We start from the raw sequence: 22,776 nt of genomic DNA on the forward strand, positions 1-22,776 counted from the left end.
TTAAAGGTCATTTTCCTCATTAAAATCTTAATAAACCTATATTAAAATATTCAAATTTGTAGATATAATTATCATTTTTTATATTTATAAACTATATATATATATAGGTTAAATAGATATACTTCGTATAGAAAGGATTATATTTAGTCTTAAATGAAATTGATATGAGTTTCTTACGAGGAACAACTTGAAGATTGTTAAGAAATATATCATTAAAATTGCTACTTGATCAAAGCTTGTTTTTATGAATTTTTAGTATCGCTTGTAAAAAATGAACTTTTTTTTTCTTTATTTTTATCAAAAATTGTCTATTATCTCGAAGTTTCGATTATCTTAATAGGTAGAAGAATCGCAGTAGTTTCAATAACGATAAAGAAGTACCAAAATCTCTCGAGATAAAGGATCAATTTATCGCTTTCTGACAAAGAAATATGATTAAAAAAAAAGATAATTATTTTAAAAATCATTTTATAGATATATCAAAATTTTATTTGAAAATAAATTAAATCAATAAAAATAGATAAATTCACGGTTACTTTGATCGGAAAGCTTTACTCAAGAGATATTAACTTACATTTTCTCTTTTCCAACTCGATTAAGTAGATGAGATTTTTTTTAAATTTACAAAATTCTAAACAAGAGAAACTCTTTAAAATATTAAAACTTGTTTTATAATATTTCTGACAATTATTCGTAACAAATTAATCTAAAATAAAATTGCATGCCATTTTTTTTTTTTAGTGTAGCATTTTCTTATCAGTTATAAATCTTAAAAGAGTTTGTTGTAACGATTTGTAAAAATTATAAGATATAAAATTTAATTTTAATTTTTAAATGAATTTTAAATTAGATAATGTACTGAAAAAAATGCAAAATAAGTATAAAAATTAGTTAAAATTATTCAAAAATCTTCATTTGAATAGATCTTTGAGAGTTTTAATTATTTCTTCACTCCATAAACCATGGACTCGATCGTTTAACAATGGCAGTTGCCAAATTTTAATTAATTTTCGTTTTTTATCACACGAAGAAATGTTTTAAAATATTAGTCTTGATTCGAATTTCAAACTGTAAACATTATAAATATAAATTTTTCTAGAACAACGAGGAGGTCTTGATTACAATTTATCTTGAAAATGTACAAAAATTGTTTCAAAAAAAATTTTTAACACTGTTTTAGAAGTCATAAATATTATGTATTTATTGTCATTTTTATAATGTACTCTGCATCATTTACATTACACAATTCTATATAAAAACAAGATGAATAATGTATCCCGCTCTTGTACTTATTCATCTCTTTTTTTTTAACGCTTCAAAAAAATACAACTAATGCCTGCCTTTTTTTCTTTTATTTTTTAAAGTTTTACTAATGCAAAACCCATCAGACGTTGTTAAAAATGTACTTTTAAGTGATGCTAAGTTAGAAATTTGTATAAGTTACGTTTTACGCTACACGCAACTTAGGTATTGCCGTAAATTGCAAGAAATGTTAGAAGATAGGGGACTTGCAACCCATTACTCGTGTGGTAAAGTTAAGTGACGTCACTCGGAGACACACCAGCTACGTCTAGATTATACCTGACGATTCGTGACCTTCACATTTTTTTTTCTTTTTTTTTAGAAGTTGACGTTTTTGCCCCGAAAGATTTGATCAGATTGGACTGTAACTGGGGGCATTCGTGCTCTCGATAGCTTTGATAAGACACACAACCCGACATATAGGGGATGAGGATTGTAGGGAAGGACATCAGAAACGTTCGAACAAAACTGCAATACGGACATTGCACGATGACGTCCCTCCCCTTCGGGGCCCGAACCTTATCAAGTATTGTGAAGACGATTTGATACGGCGATAAGACACAGTACGTCAATGAAGAAGGGAGATGTATGCCCGTAAGGCATGTTATAGGTAGCTTGACGGGACATTGTGGTCTCCAACCTTACACAGGGATATCGGTATGACTCTGCATCTTTTCCTATTGTGGCCACTTATATACGTCGCTTGGCTATTGCTTAAAAAAAAAAAAAAAGATAAAAGATCCTTTTGGTTGGCAATGTCGAGTTTTCTCGTTTGATTGACATTGTCAATTTGTCTAGACACGTTGGTATATGGGGATCTGTTACTACAATAGGAAGCCATCGATGCAAAATAAAAGGCTCTAAGAAAAGGCTTTCGTTGAGCACCGTTCAAGTCTACCATGTGTCGAATTATTAGGCCAATCGATGGTAAAAAGGCCATGTTTTAACGTGACAAATTCGTGTTTGATCCGTTTTTGTGTAGACTTTTAAAGTCTCACGTCGGAGGTGCTCGTAAATTGCCAATGTTCAAAGGACACACCTCCGAATCCTCTGAAAGCTCTGGAAGGAAGCATCACTTTCATAAACGCGCTATCACTCGTACTTCCTCGTTATCTTCTTCAAAAAAATTTCAATTTTTTTCCTTCTTTTTGTTAACTCGACCGTTTTGTGCCATTATTTGATTTCATCACAATTTAAATTAACTGTTGTTAGAATAAATTTAAAGTTAAAAAATTTCATATTTTTATATAAAAACGTAAATATATTAACAATTAAATTATATTATTAACATTTTCGAAGAAATTTAATTATATTAATAAGACTTATTTTTTAATACAATAAAAACGCATTTTATTATGAAAAATAGTATTTGTTTACAATTAAGCAAGAATTATTTTTACCTTATTAAATGAACCTTCATAACCTTTTTAAATAAGCCTTTATAAATGAACAACTAAAAACTTCATATTTTTTATTTATTATTATTATAAAACGCTCTTTTTCAAACAAATTTGAACTTTTATTTTATTTAACAAAAGGATTTTTATATAAATAAAATATTAATTTTAAGTAAGGCTCAATTATGAAACAATTGATTCTTTGCAGATAATTTTTTGTGAAAAACGGAGAAGGATTTTTGAAAAAGTAATGTTTTAAACATTAATAAAAGAAAAAAGCGTTTTTGAAACAAAAAGATCAGCTAATTAAGAAAAACTAGCGACAATTACAAGCGACAACGCTTATTTTTCGAAAGTGCTTTATTACAATAATAAAAAGGTTCATTTTTTTCAAAAAAAAGGCACACATTAGAAATATATTTAAAGCGATTCGGCTTCATAATAAATCGAAAAAACCAATAAAAAAAATAATAATAATGAATCAAACAATTCAATAGAAATCCCATAGAAAATGAGGAAGATTTTAAAAAATAATAACAACAACAAAAAAAAAAGGAAGTATGACGTTTACCAAACTTATAAATCAGAATACTTTACAATTATTCTTTGTTCGTTATTTCGCATTAGTCGTCTGTCCTATTCCCAAAGGGATTTTCGCTCTTGGAAAAGAGGAGTTAAAATGGATGGAAGCCGAGAATCGAATGAGTCACCATTTTTGGTGTCGCTTAAACGTTCCAGTTAAGAAATATGATATCCACTATATGATGGTATATTAGCTTTACCCTCCCCCTCGTCTGTCTATCTGACCACCGAACGGGGGTTACTCTTTATGACGTCATGACATGGGTATAATAGAATAAGGCTGAAAATATCTGAAATATTACCAATACCCCTGTTACTAATAACCTATGCAGAGAAAATAATGTTTTTTTTTTAAAGTAAAATATGGCTTATAAAATCGAAATTAAAATATAAATAATCCTATTATTAACGCACAGAATTAATAATAATAATTATTATTATTATCCCGTTTGCGCCACGCCATTTTCGGTCCATCTTCCTATCTGTAAATGGTTTGTTTGAAACGAGACATCTGATTTTGATCAATCACAAACGGCGACAGACATGACGTAATTTTGGCGGTTTAAAAATACCTCAACGGTTAGTCAGTCACGTGACGTTTACTTAAATTAAATTAAAGTCGTAAATTTATCTTTCGAATGTATTTTGAGGTTATAAATTATCATTGTCTTTATTAATATGTGTATATAAATATTTAAAATATTAATATCCTCCGCTGCTTATCGAAAAGGACGAGTGATGAAATAAAGTTACCTACGGGTCAAAATTAGGAATAACTTTCTATTTCTGTATTCTTTATTATGAGGTTTTGTTTATTATCTTCCACTCTTTTTTTTTTTTTTTTTTCATTCTTTATTATGAGGTTTTGTTTATTATCTTCCACTCTTTTTTTTTTAGTTTATTTAGTTTCGTTTGTTTAATGGGCCATATTGCCATGATTAGAGAGAGCAACGTGGTGTGTTGTAACAACAATCTTCTTACTCCTGCTTAACTTCAAACGTATTCGAAAAATATCTTACATTTTTATGTGACAATGCTATTTATGGATTTAGTAGCTATTTATCTTATCTAATTAAAGTTTCGAAACACTTTTCCCGAATGCCAAACTTTAAGAGAGAAACCTGACGCAGAAACATCGATACTCATCAAAGTGGGACATATAAAATAAGCACGTTAGGCTGCCGATTAATACAGAAATTACTCCTAAAAACGTTAAACAACCCTCCTAACAAGGTATTGCGTCACGACAGATGTGTATTACTGCCGTCCACCCCTTTAACGCCATCAACTCGTCTATCTTGCCCTTTTCTATACTCCATTGTCTGTGCCGTTGTAGACAAGTTTTTATCTTCATCTTTTCGTTATAGAGCGAGTGTCGTTACTTAAACTAAAAACTGGTTTAACCATTTGTCCATTAGAAATTTATTACTATATTTACAATTATAATAATAAAAAAAAAAAAGAACGTGGGTCTGATAAAATTGGCCATATTTTGAGCTAAAGTGAAAGAGAAGGGGAGGAAAAAGAGAAAAAATAATATGGTATCTGAACGAGGTAGTTATCTTTTTTGTGGCCGTTGGGTGTGTATTTGTGTGTAGGGGCCATGCGATATTGTTAAAACGACCTATTTGTTGTCAGGCCTGGAAGCAGTGATATCATTTTGACAGAGACGAATGGTTTGAGTGTAACTGGAGTCTCAAACTTTCGTGCTTCTGACACGATAACGCCAAATAGAACATTTACTTAGCCTGTTTCTGCGGCTATAATGACGTAAAGAGTTTTGCTACTATTCTCAGCTTCTTGGTTACTTTTGTGTCTTTCCCTCATCATTCAACTCTACACGATTTCCTTCAAAATCTCGTGGATAAAACTTGTATTTTTGTAGCATAATAGGCACACAAGTACTTATATCAGGTGCAATCTGCTTAAACTATCTTTCGGGTATTTCATACCTTAAATCAAGTCATTCAAGATTTTAATTTCAAAGTGATAAAAGGAAATTGTATATTTATAGTACATTGAATTATTAAAGCGTTCAAAGTTTTTTTTGGATAAACAAGAGAAGTCGCTGCTGCTTTCGAGTGCGTAAAGTATTATTTTCTATATCATTTGCTACGCCGGTAGGGATAAAAACAGTTTTGTGCAATTCATGTCGTCGGCGGTAGAAAGGGGAAGATAATAAACATCTTTGTGGAAAGAGCGGGGATGTTGTTGGGATGATAAATGGAGGGGATCTTAAACGAGGACAATTGGTGAAAATGCTCTCGTTGTTTACATTATTCCCACTGGATGCGGAAGAAAAGACTTTCCTGCAGAACAAACGGAATCCAATGGAAGGATTTATTGGTGTTATAAGTGAGTTTTTATTTCTCGCACCAGATGGCGTTAAAGGAAATCCAGGATTACTCACCTCACCTCCATTTCGAATAGAAGATTAGAAACCCCAAAGAACCGTAACCTGTTTTTTTCTTCTGTTCCTTTTGGCTGACGTTTTTAGTCCTTGAGAAAGTGAAATTTAAATCCAGCAACCGGAGATGTGTGGTGCGTGCATCGGTGCGATTGTTAGCTTAACAAATAGTCGGTACGCCAAGTAGTCCTCTTTCAATCGTAACTTAGCCCCGGGTTATGGTTGATATTAAGTCATTGTATCAAATCGAGCGGTGAGATTTTTCAGCACTAATTTTTCACCACAACCGTGACACTTTTCTCACGTAACGCCGCGACTATTTATATTGTCTAACGTCCATAAACTCAACGTCTATTCACAATTGTACAACGGAAATCAATAACTTGTTAACTGGATGCCACAGACACTAGTCGGATGAGAAAATAAATAGAGCTATTAAATAAGCGCGTTACCTCTTCTCTGTCTATCTCACACTCATTCTCTTTAAACTTATAAGAAGAAAACAATCCACGAAACGCTTTTATTTTTATATAATTTTAATTTTCATAGCGTTCGGATGAATTAATGATAAAGTATTCCGGTGTAACATTGTTATTTAAATACATGGCATTCATTTTAATATTTAAAAGTTTCGGTAGGGAGGGGGAGACCAGATATAAGAGCCCTGACGCTTTCTCTCCCGCCCTCTTGTGCCAGTTAGCGGAAACAGTTATCCCGACATTAAAAGGTTTGTGCCGAGTGGCTAAAATATGTCGCAGTCGGAAAACGGCAGCAAACGTAATTAAAAAAACATGCAGAAAATTTTGTTTTAGCCGGTTGGGTTGATTGGTAAAGGTTTCTGTGAAAACTACCCCGCCTTCCCTAGGGATGTTTTAATGGAATAGCGTCAGCGGGCACAGTTCAACTTAGTGTTTAATGCCCGGGCAAAAAGACACTTTTAATTTCTCTTTCTCCTAATTTGTCCGCTTTAAACGGCAATTAATGGAGTGAAATGAGTTGCTGTCTTAATTCCGTCAACAGCTTGTGGCAATGGCCGATAATAAAACTTATTTTCTTCATTTTTTTATCCATCTCGTTTTTTAATTTACGGTTTGTGTATATATAAAAGTATCGATTTAACGCGCGAAATTTGATTCCGTGCAATTTCTTATTTGTTTATTTGTTTATTTTACAGCTGAAAGGTTGGACAAAACGCACATACTTCCCAACGGGTATAGTCATCATGCAGCAGCCCAAGCAGCAGCAGCCGTGGCAGCCGCAACAGCTGCCCCACCTCACATCAATCCACTACCTTTCATGGCTCTCAACCATGCTGCGGCACATCACAACTCTATGATACCAGCCACAGTATCTCTACCCCTCACAGCCACTAGTCACACCCATTCGCAACACGGACTCCCATCTCGCACTTCCGACACGACGGTTATCAAAGAGAGGCAATCGCATCCTACTGACCTCATGACGTCATCAAGGTAGGTGCTCGTCGAGTACAGGAGTCCTTCTAGAATATTAAAAAATTATAAATATATGCATATATATTTAAATACCTTAAAATAAAGAAATGGTGTGCTTTATATCGATTGGGGTTATAATAGAAACACTGTTTGCTAACAAATTTTCCTCATTAAGACTTCACCCCCATTCAACTCGCTGTTTCGTGTAACAAGTAGCGTGTCTGGGCAACATGTTTATCTGTTTGTCATAAATATATTCGTTTTGTGGCCAATATTATAACGCTGATTGTTCCACTCGTGTAGGCTGAAGTCCCCAGGATGCACATCAAAAGGAGCCAACAGTCGGCGACAATACATATTAATGGTTTGCTTTGAATGTCGTGTTAGATGCTTATAGATTACGTTGTACGTGTGTACACAATAATTTATAACGTTAAACGGCGCGAATGTACGTTAAAAAGAGATCTATCTACCACATTCACTCGTTCCATATTAGAAAACAAAAGGCCTTAAATCCATATAGATGATTGCATTTATTGCAAATGCTAAATTACAAAATGCTTTTCTCTTAATTGCTTTTCCTTCTTTAATTTTACGATATTGTTTCTTATCACAAACAACTATTATTTTTATTTTTATACACCATTTTTATAAATAATATTTATTTCCTTCTCGTACAGTACATAAAAATGAACTGTTGCATATAGAAATATACAAGAAAATTCTCCACAACTGTAGAGTAAGAAATTTTTTAAACAAATTTTCATCTTTACTTTATGTAAATTTATTTAATAATTTAAATTTTGAATAGGTTTTTTTTGAAATTTTGAAATATGTCATTTTTATTGTGTCACATAAATTTGAGTTTAGTGAATATCACCAACTTGGATTTCCATTAAAAAAAGAAATTTTATATTTGATCTTCTTATCAATTTCTCACCCTTCGATATTAATTTATCTAATACATCAATTCATTTTTTTTTTGGATTTTTTTATAGCAAAATACTTCAAACTTTTATCGATTCTCTCGATCTGAGATTCAACAAAACTTACTTTTGCTGCTAGGTATTAACGAATGATCTATTTATATACATAAAGTTACGAATGAATGAGCTTATTTCTAGTTTTCTTAACGACAATGCGCATTTTTTTACGGGCTGTCCATAAATGACGTCCATACTGGAAGGGAGGGAGGGGTTTAAGTTTAATGGACGTCCGTTTTATTTCATCGAATTTCACACAGTTTATACATTTTATTATTTATAAAGTGATAAAGGTTTTAAGGGGGATTGAGTTTTGTTGGACGTCCGAAGAGAGGTTACGGAAACTTGGACAAATTATCAATAGGACAATGGGGGAGAAGGAGTAAATATTTCAAGGAAAATGCCGACGTAATTTATGGACAGACAGTCCCTTATAGCAAATTAATGATAGAACAATTTATATTTTATATAAAAGACGAACATTTTATTCTCTATTTTTCTATAATAAAAAATAATAAATTAACATTTTATTTTTTACAATTAATTAACAATAAATATTTCTTACTTATGAATATTTTATAGTGGATAAAAGAACGAGCGTTTTATTTATAATTTTATGCAATAGATCAACGACTGTTTATCGAGATAATATCAAAACTTTCGAATTTATTCTTATATTTTATAACGAACTACAAAACCCGTTTGTGTAACAAATAGAATAATAACTAAGTTGAGAAATTTAAAAAGTTGTTGATGTGTAAGATAGGCATTTCCATTCCTTACCTTTAACATAATTAACAAATGCTGTTACAAATATGCCAATGACTAAATCGACGTATCTCTCCNCAATAAAAAAAATAATAATAATGAATCAAACAATTCAATAGAAATCCCATAGAAAATGAGGAAGATTTTAAAAAATAATAACAACAACAAAAAAAAAAGGAAGTATGACGTTTACCAAACTTATAAATCAGAATACTTTACAATTATTCTTTGTTCGTTATTTCGCATTAGTCGTCTGTCCTATTCCCAAAGGGATTTTCGCTCTTGGAAAAGAGGAGTTAAAATGGATGGAAGCCGAGAATCGAATGAGTCACCATTTTTGGTGTCGCTTAAACGTTCCAGTTAAGAAATATGATATCCACTATATGATGGTATATTAGCTTTACCCTCCCCCTCGTCTGTCTATCTGACCACCGAACGGGGGTTACTCTTTATGACGTCATGACATGGGTATAATAGAATAAGGCTGAAAATATCTGAAATATTACCAATACCCCTGTTACTAATAACCTATGCAGAGAAAATAATGTTTTTTTTTTTTAAAGTAAAATATGGCTTATAAAATCGAAATTAAAATATAAATAATCCTATTATTAACGCACAGAATTAATAATAATAATTATTATTATTATCCCGTTTGCGCGACGCCATTTTCGGTCCATCTTCCTATCTGTAAATGGTTTGTTTGAAACGAGACATCTGATTTTGATCAATCACAAACGGCGACAGACATGACGTAATTTTGGCGGTTTAAAAATACCTCAACGGTTAGTCAGTCACGTGACGTTTACTTAAATTAAATTAAAGTCGTAAATTTATCTTTCGAATGTATTTTGAGGTTATAAATTATCATTGTCTTTATTAATATGTGTATATAAATATTTAAAATATTTTTATTTAAATTCTGACATTTTGTTGTTAAGTATTCTATATATACACAGACACATTATCTTTCGACATAATTTACCCATCCGTAAGAGCGAACATTAGAATAAATTAGATTATCATAGTGAAAATTTAAATTAGATGAAGAACATCTTCTCATATTATTGTAAGAAATTACCAACGAGTACGATTAAGGATCAAAAATTCAGGTTTTGTTTACTGCATTAAAAATGATCAAGATGCATAATTTCGAAAGATGATGATACTGCTTCTAGAACAACAACTACTGCTGCTGCTGCTGCTGGTGTTTTTCTTCTACACTTATACATAGAACAGTCAGGAAAAGGACAATATAATTAGTAATACTTTAGTAGAAAGAAGGTTGAATTAGGAAACAAGTAAAGAAAAAAAAATTCAAAGAATAAAAGCTTTCGTTACAAATTAAACCCTGAGGTGCGGTGCGTGGTGGTAGGGGGTGTTTTTCGGTGTTCCTCTAAAAGAGGAAGATAATTGACAGTTCAGCCGGTGGGGGGGAGTCGATGTAAAAAGGTAAGAATCTGCATGATCGTCATTAATTTTACTTAACCTAATTATTTATACAAGAAACCGCCGCTATATCAGGCTAACATCAAAGAGTTTTTCTTTTTTTTTTTATAATTTCTTTTGGTTATTTTTATTAAAAATGATGTAAAGTGAGTAAAATTCTAACAGTCGTGCTAACGTTGTCTACATTTTGAGTTGGCTACAACTATAATTCATTAAACTATAAGATTAAAGTAAAAAAATATTCACTTGGTTTATTATTAAACTCATTAATAACGGTATAAATAATTCGTTCTGTTGGAAAAGTTTTCGAGTTTTTTTTAAAAAAATTATTGTTATTTTATTTTATTATATAAGTTTAAAAGTTTACTTTTTCGAGTGTATGATTTTTATACACAAAACTTTTGGTTTAAAGCATTGATCTTTGCTCGTTTGAAACTAGCTTCTATTGATTAAGATACACGAGAGAAAACTTGGTGTCAGCACTTTTCTCATCATTTCTTCGTCTTAGCAACTCACTCAATGATTTTTCTAAAATTCTGTAAACGTCTTGATAAAAATATCTTCTACAAAAGTTTATATATATTTTAATCATTTAGGAAAATCTCAACTTTCATACAAAACTTTCTTTACTTATTTCTAGCAATATTTAGTGGAAAACACAGATTGATTTATAAATAAACTCATTAATTTCTGTTTTAAAAACTCTAAATGTTTATGGAAACCATCTTTTTCCGGAAATTACTTTTATAAATAATAATTTTTTTATAAAAAATAAAGCGCGACATACGCTTTAAAAGAGTCATTTTTTTAATTAATTTATTAAAATATTAATTAAATTATTAAATTATTGAAAAATTAGGTTCCTAAATTTCAATTTCGGAACCAAATTTAACGCATTTACTTATTTGTTTATCCAATTATAAAGCGAATAGAAAAAGAAGAAGCGAGTGAAAGCTCCTCGGGTCAACATCTGATTAGACTGTCAAGAAGTATGACCTTTGCCACTACCCCACGTTAGGTCAGATAAATGAATTTAACCCTTACGACCAAGAACCATTTCTCAGACTGGCAAATCTCGGTGGGGAGTGACAAGAAAGATATCCTTCTAGCTACATCTAATGGATCCTAGTCTAGCGAGATCGGTAGTCTAGGAGAAAAAAAAACACGCTTGCCTCCCCCTTTTAGGGGACGATAGTTAAGACATTTTGGATATTCGAACTAGTTTCCAACTGGATGAATCCTGGCAAGCGACTAAATCAATAGTATTTTGTGGACCACTTTCCTCGTCCTTTTGTTTCGTCTTTCTCCACTTAAATTAACAAGTGCTGTGGAAAACAGCCCTTTCAGCGGTTGGACGAAGCGAAATTAAACGCCCTTGTCTCTCTCATTGTCTTGGGCGAGCATGTAGAGATGGAAAGAGGGGGGGTGTCAAAAACAGCTGGCGAAAAGAACAAACGAGAACCGTCGGAAAGACCGATAATTAAAAGCAAGTGAAAAATCTTTCCAACCCCCCCACTCCGCTCCTTTTTCCGTTCCAGTTAAAAATCTGCGGGCTTTGCTAACAGTGACGAAACGGGGGGGGGCAATGGAAGCAGAGAATGGAAGAACGGAAAAAAAATAAATATATAAAAAAAATTATATATATAAAAAAAGTCGACTAATTTCGCGTCCGTGGATTAATTTAATTTAGCCTTCCCCCTTTTCTGTTTTTTCTTCCGTGCCCCCCTCTTTGAAATCACGACGAGGTGAGTGTAAGCAAGTGTCTGTGTGTGTCTAGAACCCCGAAAGTAAGGGATCGGCTAATGATTCCCAGAGCGAGACATACTAAGCATTGGAAAAACTACAGAAATAAGCTTAATGACGGGTTTGTCATTTATCTCGCGACTTTTTGCGCTCGCTACTTCACACATTGTTATTTCTCCATTAGAGTTGAGGTTTTTAACAATTTGAAAAGTGACACTGGCTCTTCTTTTCTTTATGGCACACAGACGTACAGTACTTACTTCCATACGTAGGCTATATAAAAGATTGGGTTTAATTAATATAGTTTGACGTGTTCGACGTCAAAAATGAGTCAGTGCAGCTTGAAAAGTTTAAACTAAGATAGATCCGAATATCTTCGATACGTTAAGACACGAACCGAATTTATCGTCAATCCGAAAGGACAGGTTTGACAAACAATCTTTCTCTTAACCCATATCTTTGACAAGCTGCCATTTGCCAAAGAGATTCGTTCTGAAGATGATAAAGGTTTACTTCTATTATCTTACAACTGATATCGACTGGATGTCATTTAAAGACTATTTTCCTATTGATAATTCGGAGAAAACGCCCAATCAAACACGCTTAAACTCCGTATCGACAATGGATAGCGACTGTCTCTCGTCTTCTTTGATAAATAGAGACGTGATCTTCGTCGTTTGCATCTTCTCTAACTTGTAAATAAGAAACTTTTCCTAAATCTTTCATCGATTTCTTTATTAAGTAAGGTGTAAACTTATAAATTTCTCTAATTAATTTAACAATTTTAACAGTTCCTGTACTGAATTTAATTCCGTATTGTAATTATTTGCACATTATTCGACTTTTATACACATTTCTACAATTCTAAATATTTATAAATTTAATATCATTAATCTAATTATAAATTTAACTCGAAATTCCATTTATATATTCATTTTCACTCCTCTAACTATTCATTTATATCCATCGTTTTAAATATTCATAAATTCATTTTCATCGTTCTAACTATTTACAGAATCTCTTTTTTATCACTTTAAAAACAACGAAGAAAGTAACAAAGAAAAAGTCCCATAATTTTTCGAAAATCTGGAATTTGATTAGAAGCACGCTAAGATTTTTTCCCATTATCATTTTAGTAGAAGAAAGGAAAAATAAATGGGGACCGTGAGCACCTATCTCGTCAATTCTCGTACTTCTTCTATCAGCTATGGATTGGAGCTTGATTGTTTTCTCTGCAGGCAGTCTCGACTCGTGCGCTTCTCTGATCCCCCGATCCACTAATCGACTCTGGACCAAACAAGCATGGTCATTTCTATTGGTGGCACGCGATGGTCGGTAGAAAAAAGAAAAAAAAAGAAAGAAAACAATCCCCGAACGTGACCCACGCACTTCCTTTTTTTATCTCTTCTTCGCTAACGCAGTAAAAACTTCTGTCCAAACTCACGATCTTTGCCACCGATTTCTAATTTATTTGGTCTTAGAACATCTTTTCTTCTTTGTTAACAATTTTACTACATGTTTCGGTTATCGGTTTAAAAGTTGAGACAAGTTTTCTTACAGATTTAAACTTTAGTGAAGAAGATCATTAACCGTTCTTATAACGAGTTTAAAAACTGAATTTTCTTATATATCTTAAACTTCTAATGGTTTAAAAACTGTTGAGGGAATAGTGTTTTCATTCATTAATTTGTCTCCATTATAAATGTCATTAATAGATAAAGAGGAAAAGCAAGTCGAAGTCCAATCGAGATGCAGATAGGAGCCTTAAAAATCCCCATTTTGCACGCTAGTTAATGCTTCAGATAATCTAAAACACCATCGTGAATCTTTAGGAAAACATTATAACTCTACAATAATTATATAATTAATCGCGTAAAGTTTTAGGAACATATATTCTCGACGTTAAACAAACAGGAGCTTTTTAGTTTTATTTACATAAGTTTACGTACCGTGACGTCTACACGAAGAGATGGTTAGAAGCGGGAGTAAAAATGGGCACGTCACGTTCTCTGTGACACGTCACGCGACTCTGGCTGTCCGAGTTTATTAAAAGCAACCACGTGAAGCGATTGCTTTCCTAAAAATATGGGTGACCGGACAGAGTGCGTGATCCCAGAGACGTTTATTCATGAGGCCACAAGAATAGATTAGCCTTGCTGAAAGTCTTGCGTGGAGAAACTAATTAAGCATAGTACCGTGTTATATAAGGCTATTATTCTAGAGAAGAGGAAATATTAATGCGTTTCTTTGCGACTTTAAAGCCGACAATTTCTTTACAGAATGCTCCTAAACGGGGATAAACTCCCCTATTTGTGTTTTTTTCCATCCCCCTGCTTCATCTCTCGCTCTCGTAGCATTAATAAGAGCAGTCAACGAGCCCGCATTTCTACATGAATTATGCTTCTCCACCATTTCATTTTGTCTTTAAACGACATCGGCTTCTAATATCGTTTACCTTTATGTAAAAATAAAGGTAACGATTGTTGAAGTTCGTGCCGTTTTAACAGTATTAATCCTGTTGGTTGCCATGTGGTCCCGTGGCTGAATCATTAAGCACCAACGAGGTGCATTAATCAAAAGCAACAATTAAACTTTTCTCGTAATTTATACCAATCTAATGAGAATTATTTTCCCCTCTAACGTTTGAAAATCTTTAAAAATCCAAATTGAAATTGGTAAATTTACAATTTGGAGTCATTGCTGACAACGATTGTTGTAATTGCTTGCACAGAGAGAGCGAGAGAGAGAGAGATAAATAACTACTCTCAGGTCGACTCTAGCAATAATTCCTTGTAAAGTGAATTGTGGAAACGAAAATGCGGTCGTGTTAGATGAGCACAAATTGAATGACACCATTAATCGCCCCAATAGATTATTTCCATTAATTGGATTGTTCTATTTCGCTATTACAATCCGCATCAAAGCCATTGTTTTGAATGTAGTTCGTGAAAAATCCCTGAAGGCCCCATAAATAAATAATATAATTTTTTATATATATATACGTATAAAAAAGAAGAAACAAATTTTAAAATTCGATAGAGGAAAATCACAAGAGACACGATACAAACAGAATTTCTAGATTTTTTTTCGCAGTAACAGTGTGCAATATAGTCGAGTTGATCCGTCACAATCCACGAGACTTGCTAGTCGAGACTACAAGTGGTTGCCCAAAAAGACTTATCCGACCATCCATCATTTCTACTCCTCACCTCTTCGACATATAGACAAACGGAACTGTAGAAGAGGAAAAAAGTTACTACGTTTTTCGGATTCACCTGGATACACACTCCCTAAATTTAGATAGGTATAAGAGAAGGTAGAGAAGAAAAAAAAAGACATTTGTTCGAAGACCTTCAGACCGGAAGAAACCTCCAGTTAGCCACAGTAGGGTTCTTTGCAGTACGGGAGATCATCCCGAGAGGCATTTCTTCTTGTGCTTCTATGGTTTTATTGGAGAACGTCTAGGTTGAATGCGGTCACTCATGTGATATTTGTAAGCAATAAGTTGTCTGAGTGATTGATGGGGCAGTCCGTTCGACATTGTGGGTTCTCTATCAAGATACGCTTTACTCTATCTTAAAGCTTACACTACGTTATAGACGTATATACTGCGCGCCTTTTGTGTTGCTCTTTGTTTGCAAAAGAATGCTCCTCTCTCTATGCATTCTTGCCACTTGCTGGAACTTTACTGAATTTTTATCTGTTGAGCCGAGACGGTACCTTTGGTTGTAAAATGAAATTTTGGTGTCCTGCCACGAATATATTGATCAGACAATTGTGCACGCTAGATTAATATTTAATAGCAAAAACTTTTCGAAAGGTTTTTATTCCACTCTTTTCTAAATTCTCTTCCATATTCTCTTTTCTTTAAGTTATATAAGAAGAGAAATGTCCTTATTAGAATGGTGCCTAAGTGATCGTAAAGGCAATGGCCTTTACGCCAAACTGTTTTTATATTAAAATTATTTATACTTTACTCGGTTACTAACAACGTATTTATTCTTCATTTTATATATTTCTTGATTTTAAAATATTGAAACCATTTTGCGAAAATACATTTTGGAAAATCCATAAAATTTCTTTCCATTGTGTCCCGACGGCGGTTAATTGGACTTTTATTCAAAACGCGAATACTCGTGATTCTTCTTTATGATTTCATGCAGAATGAAGTTTTTCTTCAAATTTACAGTTGCCGAAATGTTTAGGGAAACGATATTTTAATATTTGATACAGTAATTTCACGTTATATTAAAGAAGAAAGCTTGATGTAAAGAAGGATTAACGCTTCTTGCAAAAGTCTTCTAGCCGCGAAAAAGATAAATTTTCTACAATATACCGCCTGACACCTTCTTCTTTACGTAAGTTGGAACGTTCTTTGACAATCCAAATTGGTAGAACAGTGTATAAATCTCCTCACAAGTTCCCGGTTTGTTGTTTAAATAAAGTCTATAGCCGAGTACTCTTGTCCCACAAGGTTTTAGTGCTCGTGTGTCAGCTCTTTCTGCGACACTCCTAAAATCCAAGTCGGGTCTCAGGAGCGCATTTCGTACCAAGTGGATGCGGTGGGGGGATACAGACTGTGTCCTTATCCAAGATGGCTCGTTCCCAGCGCGCTCTCCTGATTGCATTTGACATTTATTACCCGCCTCACAGTGTGCAGGCCGGACGGGCTTTCGTTTGATGTCATTTATCATTCTAAAACTCGGATCTGTCACACTGTGCCACCTTTTCCAGCGACCGCACACTAGTCCCTATTGACAGCTGTGTGATTATGCTGCCACGTAACACAGCTGAGAAAAGAGTTCTTCTCAGACAGTGCCTGCTTGACAGACAACTCCAATGGCCAATATAGACGTGGTGCACCAAGACGGGGGTTTAGTGTCTGCCATTGTTTAGTTGGCGAACACAACGAAATAGTTTGTCGCGTGCAAAGTTTGTCTCCGCGATAGCCACTTGATTAGCCAGACAACCACTCGGAGCAGTCTGTCAACGACATATTGGATGCATTGTACACAACGTAGGTTACCACCCGTCTGAGTAGATAATGCCAAAGCTTCTAACTATATTTTGGTGATTTTGACTTAAAACTCTACTTTGAATATTTCAACAATCGTGATCTTACATCATTTTTACTAAATATAGTTATAAATTCCAAAAAATCTGGCAATATCTTTAATAGTTTAGTAGTATTTTATTAATAGTTAATAGTCGTTAATTAATCTGGTAAATATTTAATGTGTTTCGATAGAAATTTATTTAAGTGCTTACAAAGTTGTATGCACACAATAGTCTAGTAATTGCAAAATATTTTAATAATTTAAAAATACTCTATATGATTTTTTATTTGTTTAGTTGCTAGTGATTTGTTAGTTTTATCTTAGCATGTCATTGGTTCAGAAGAAGTTTAGTAATGGTAATTTATCGATAGTTTAGTAGCAATCGTATAGAGACGTTTAGGGAATAGTTTAATATAGTTTAGTAGCAATTATCTGTAGTTCAAAAGCACAATTGAGTAGTAGTTCAGTGATAATTATTTTAACGGCAGCGGTTTAGCACAGTTTAACAGTCATTTAACAATGGTTTGGTAGTAGTTTAGCAGCGGTTTAGCTTAGTGTAGCGATACTTCACAGTGGTTTAGGTGCAGCAGCAGCAATATAATAGCAATTAACAGTAGCTTAGTAATGATTAAATTTAATAACAGTGGTTTAATAAAAGTTTAAAGTAATTTAACAAGGGTTTGGCTAAAGTTTAGCATGGGTTAACATAATCTAGCGACAGTCAAAAGTAGCTTAATTGCAAAATCTGCATCTAGTTATATAAATTTTCTACGTTACAGTCAGCTCAGAATTAATAATTTATCAGCAAGTTATCAGATAGAGTAATTAAATAGTGTATGCTTTCATTATTAGTTAGAAAACTGTAGCAGAATCATTCATAATGGATTAAAAACGAGAACAAAACAAAAAACCATAAAGAAACAAATTAAACTGAAGAAGTTGATGCAAGAGAAACGGAATGAAAAATTAAATAGGATCCTCTGTGCAAATAAATCCAAAAGAGATGTTCCTAATGACTCACCCGACTGAGCCTGTTAAGTGATAGCGGAAAGATTTGGAAGAAAAAGAAGAAACGAAGCGGGATATTTCTCGTGACATTGTGCAGACATCGTAAGCTATTACAATTGATTTATCACACAGAAGTCGTCTCGACACGATTCAATTGTCACACATTTACCCTCCTGTCCTTCTAATCAACGTCCTCACAATAATGATGTTGCTAAATTCAATTGTTTGTTAATTGTATTCTAGTCGGAAGAAGCGTTTGACCCGGATGCGTATCTTTTTCCTCCCTCCTTCGACTAGAAAAGGACTTGAAAAATAATACGAATTAATTTAAAATTTTTCTCCAGAAGACTTAAATTTATTATAAGAATTCTCTGTTGGATTATATCACGAGGGTGTTTACGACATCGCGATACGTAAATAGTCTCGGAGTCTGGACATAAGAGTCCATCGGATGACAGCTAAGAGCCACTACAAATGAACTACTTAACATCAACATATATCGAGCTTATTTTTAGTAAGATGTGCTTTATAAACATCTACTCCTAGTCGCTATCGCTTGTGTAAATGTTTAAGGCTTTCAAAAACAAATTCGGATGTGTAAGGATCTTCTTTATTATAAATGTTAGAAGATACTTCGATAGGGGTTAATTAAGTAAACTCGAATTGTGGAATTTGTAGAAGAAATATTTGTTAAAAGGAAAGTTTGGGTGTAGTTTTTCGAAGTGATTTACGAGGGGATAAATTTATAAGTGGATATAGAAGCGAGCACGGGGGTAAGCTTAGATTTTTTTACTGTAATAAAACGTTAACAGGCGGCACCAATCACGAACTATATACGCTTTCCTAACATTGGACAGTCACAGAAAGTATGGACAATGTTGAGAGACGATAACGCTATCCATTTGTGACATAAGGCAGACGTGGCACACTATCTCCTACTCTTCCACAACCAACACTAAGTCGTGATAGACTCAGTCGAACGGCGCCACTGTATTAAGTTGAAACGACATCCGTATGACACATTGACCTTCGGAATCAACGGCTCGATTGCTACTAAACTTAATAATCTTTTATTCTCATTCTCTATCAATGAATCGCTCATTATGTATAGAAAACGTAGATAAACATTTTAAGAGGGGGTAGCTTGCTAGTTGCGAATATTTTTACACCAAAGTGCAGTATGTTTAGAATACTCATTAACGCACAAGAAGCGAACGACTTTAAAAAAAGACAGAGTTTCTCCTTACGCGGGACACACCTGGTCGCCAACTAACAGGTGAGAATTCTGGTCTGTATTAGTCAGCACCCTGTACCGTGTGTGTGTATGTGTGTGTGTGTCCCCCTTCACTTTCCGCCCCCGCTTCTACGCTGGAGGCAGGATAAAAGAGAGATGGAAGACTGAGCAATGCTAAGGCAAAAGGTGTTTTTGTCTGGCATCTTCGGAAAATTTTATCTCCACTCTGAGTTAATTTAAGCCGACAGGATGATGGATTGCCAGCGGTACGTTGGCAACAACAAGACCGGGAGTTTTTGCTGGGCATGCGTATCAATCATCAGGCTGCCAGGCAGTGGAGGGTCCAGGCCTCTGTTGTCTCCCTTCTCCGCTTGTCTCTGTCGACCCCCCCTTCGTTCCACCTCCACCGGTCCTTCTGACTTAATCTTTGGAAATGAAAAAGACAGATCGGAGCATATTGCTCGATGATCGCTCTGGAGAACATGATAAATTATTTCGAAGAATTTATTTCATACAGCTTTAATTTCCCTGTATGGTATGATGCGACACTGTCTGACAGTGAAGTTCTTGCCTCTAGCTGAGGTTACTAGCTATCTCGACGTACCCCTCCCTTTCTCACAACCATTCCCACGATAACTTCTCTATAGTTCCAGAAGAGATTAAGGGAATTGAATCTTCTTAATGACACCTTGGTCGATGAACTTAACGTAGCTACTTTGCCGGCAACACTACTTTTTTCGTTGTTAAAGCGTAGAAATCTTCTCTACTCCCCTAAAAATGTTTTATTTAAAATACTTAAGATAATTTTATTTAGTTGAATTCCGTTTATAGAATTATTAAGCCGATTTTTAGCGAATTATATGAATATTTCATACAGACACAATCTAGAATGCTTCTGATATGGTTCTTAATGATGCATTAGCATAAATTAAAAATTTTTGAAATATATTGTGAAAATTATATAATGATAATTGTAGTTTATAATGTAGTTAGTTACGTACATAAAGCTTTTATTATTGTAATACTAATTAAATGCAAAAGTTGTGAAATCACGCGAAATTTTCATTTTCCTAACCAACTTGAACAATGATGATGATGATGATTTCTTCTCCTCCTTCATTATCCAAATATTTTTCGAAATCTACATAATTATTGAATTGTGGAAATTTTGTATTTAAATGATAAATTACATCTTAACAATCTTTGTACATGTTTGCCTAATTTTAAAGTGAAAAGTTACATTTCTGTCAAACCAAACCATCTTATCGGGTTGTATGAATATATAAACGCTTCGCATTATCGGCATTAATGTTAATTAGTTCTTTCGCTTATTAAAATATTATCATAAATTTATCCAACTGGTTTATGTATAGTTTAAACTTATTTTTCTATTAAATAACTCTTAGAAAACAATCATTTTAAAATATTTATTTGATATATTAACACCAAGAGCCGCATCAGTGGAGCAATTTGATGTACTTTCAGCAACCTGTCCTCAAGTTTTTATTATTAGCAGGCAAGTTTTTAGTCGATAGAAGGTAGATTTCGTCAGTAACCGCTCTCTCTTACTTTTCCCTTGACACAAACTACGTTAGAAAGCTAAGATGCCTTGGCATATCGGACGAGAAAAACGAAAACATTCCAGAACCTTGACAGCCGAGGTATGCAAGAGAGTTCTTTAATATTTGCAAACCAAACAACGTTCCTTCTTCGTTGATGTACGGTCCTTTACAAATGAGACCAAATTAACGACTGCTAATAGGTTGAAGGCCCGGAGGCTGAACTCTGCCTTACTGAATCACCGACTGACTACGAGGACACGTAATTTGTGCCAACATTTTAATGAAACGTTCTCTCTTCGTTCCACCCCCACTCCCCTATCCCCCCTTCCCTCTATCTACCCATGCGAGTAAAGTCTGTGCTCTACATCTTTACCCCACTATGATTAATGAAAATCTCTCTCCAAATGCAATTTTAAGCATTCTTTAAACTGCAGTAGCTTACCCCCTTCTCTTTTAATTTGTGACATTGCCGGTTGTAGCGTTGTGTCGCGAACTGTTTGCTCACAATCAGCTTCACCTCCCCTTTCCCAAGCGGAGATGAAAAACAAATAAAAGGCTGAATGTGAGCAATCAAAGCATCCGTAGAGCATTCTAAATTGTTGTGTCTCTCTTCCAATGTGGGTTTTTCGCACCTCGCACTCTACCCCTCACCATTTTCATGCGCTTCTAACACATACATTTGATGAAGTAGAATGAAGCCTTCTGGAAAGATAAATATTATTAGAATAGCTACAATGAAGCACACGGTTTGTTTCAATTTCCAATTTTTTTTTATATTAGCATTTCTTTTTTCTAATTAACCAACCGATTTTTTTTAAATCATTCGATTCTTAATGCTGTCAACCGCTTGCCTAAAACAAATATTAAGATTTATGAGTTTAAAAAAAGATGAAAAATAATCATTTTCACATCTTCAACTTGTTTAAAAAAATTAAAAATTATTATTCAACTATCATAAAACTATATAAAATAATAAAATTTAAGATCGTAAACTAAATTAGTCACTTTTTTCCTAGAAAAAAATGCACTCGAGTTTCGTGTAAACATTCCTTTCTTTCTATCTTCTTTTAGATTTTTTCTTATAATTTTATTCATTTAAACTTAAACAATTTATTTAGTTAATGTCTAACCAAACACAATTAAATTAAAATGCAATGCTATTTTTTAAAAAATAATCTGAAACAAAATAGTTGCAATTGGAGTTTATCAAAGAATCATTCTGAAACTGTTTTCATGTCTCATTACAGAAGACAATGGAACATTTTAAGTTACATTTGTACTAAGAGTAAAGCAGTTGCTAGTGTCTTTATCATCAAAGTCGTTCCCAATTAAAATTTAATTTCATTATTTCAACTAATTAGGAATAAACACACCTCATTTAAAGTCGACACGAAGGTAAATTTACTTCCTCTCTCTTGCACAAATAGAGGATGAGAATTGACTGTTGCAACTCCACACCTAATGACGAATGAAGCTAGACGTGTAACGAGCTCCTTTTATTGTTATTATTATGTACTTTAATCTTTCTACAATTAAAAAAATATATGTATATATACTATAATTAACAATAACTGCAATTTAACAGCAAGAATAATTGTTGATTCTTAATCTATCTGGAAACTAATTATAGCTCAACTATGCTTCACTTAGTGGAAACTATTGTTTTCTTCTTAATTAAATTTCTTTATCTCTTTAGTATGTATTATTATTGTATTCTTTAAGCATTTAAACTTAAAAATACTTAAAAATAAACAAAATTTTAGAGAGAAAAATAATAATTCTTCGACACTCTGCATCCTGGAGTTTTTTTTTTTTTGGTATCAAGTGATG

General features: G+C 33.4%; 1 protein-coding gene across 3 annotated transcripts in view; it reads left to right on the forward strand.

Annotated features, from left to right (window-relative positions):
* LOC111635532 (dachshund homolog 1-like) overlaps window positions 1-22,776 on the forward strand; it is a 107,082-nt gene that overhangs the window by 55,774 nt on the left and 28,532 nt on the right. Inside the window, exon 3 of one of the 3 annotated variants that reach the window (XM_023380522.1) lies at window positions 6,863-7,160. The exons of the other annotated variants lie outside the window; for them this stretch is intronic. Within the exon in view, the coding sequence (XP_023236290.1) occupies window positions 6,863-7,160 (298 nt within the window). The remainder of the gene's footprint in view (window positions 1-6,862; window positions 7,161-22,776) is intronic. 3 annotated transcript variants of the gene reach the window in all.

Source organism: Centruroides sculpturatus, unplaced genomic scaffold, assembly GCF_000671375.1.
Source record: "Centruroides sculpturatus isolate CEXI.00-Female unplaced genomic scaffold, Cexi_2.0 scaffold1041, whole genome shotgun sequence".
Lineage (NCBI taxonomy): Eukaryota > Metazoa > Arthropoda > Arachnida > Scorpiones > Buthidae > Centruroides > Centruroides sculpturatus.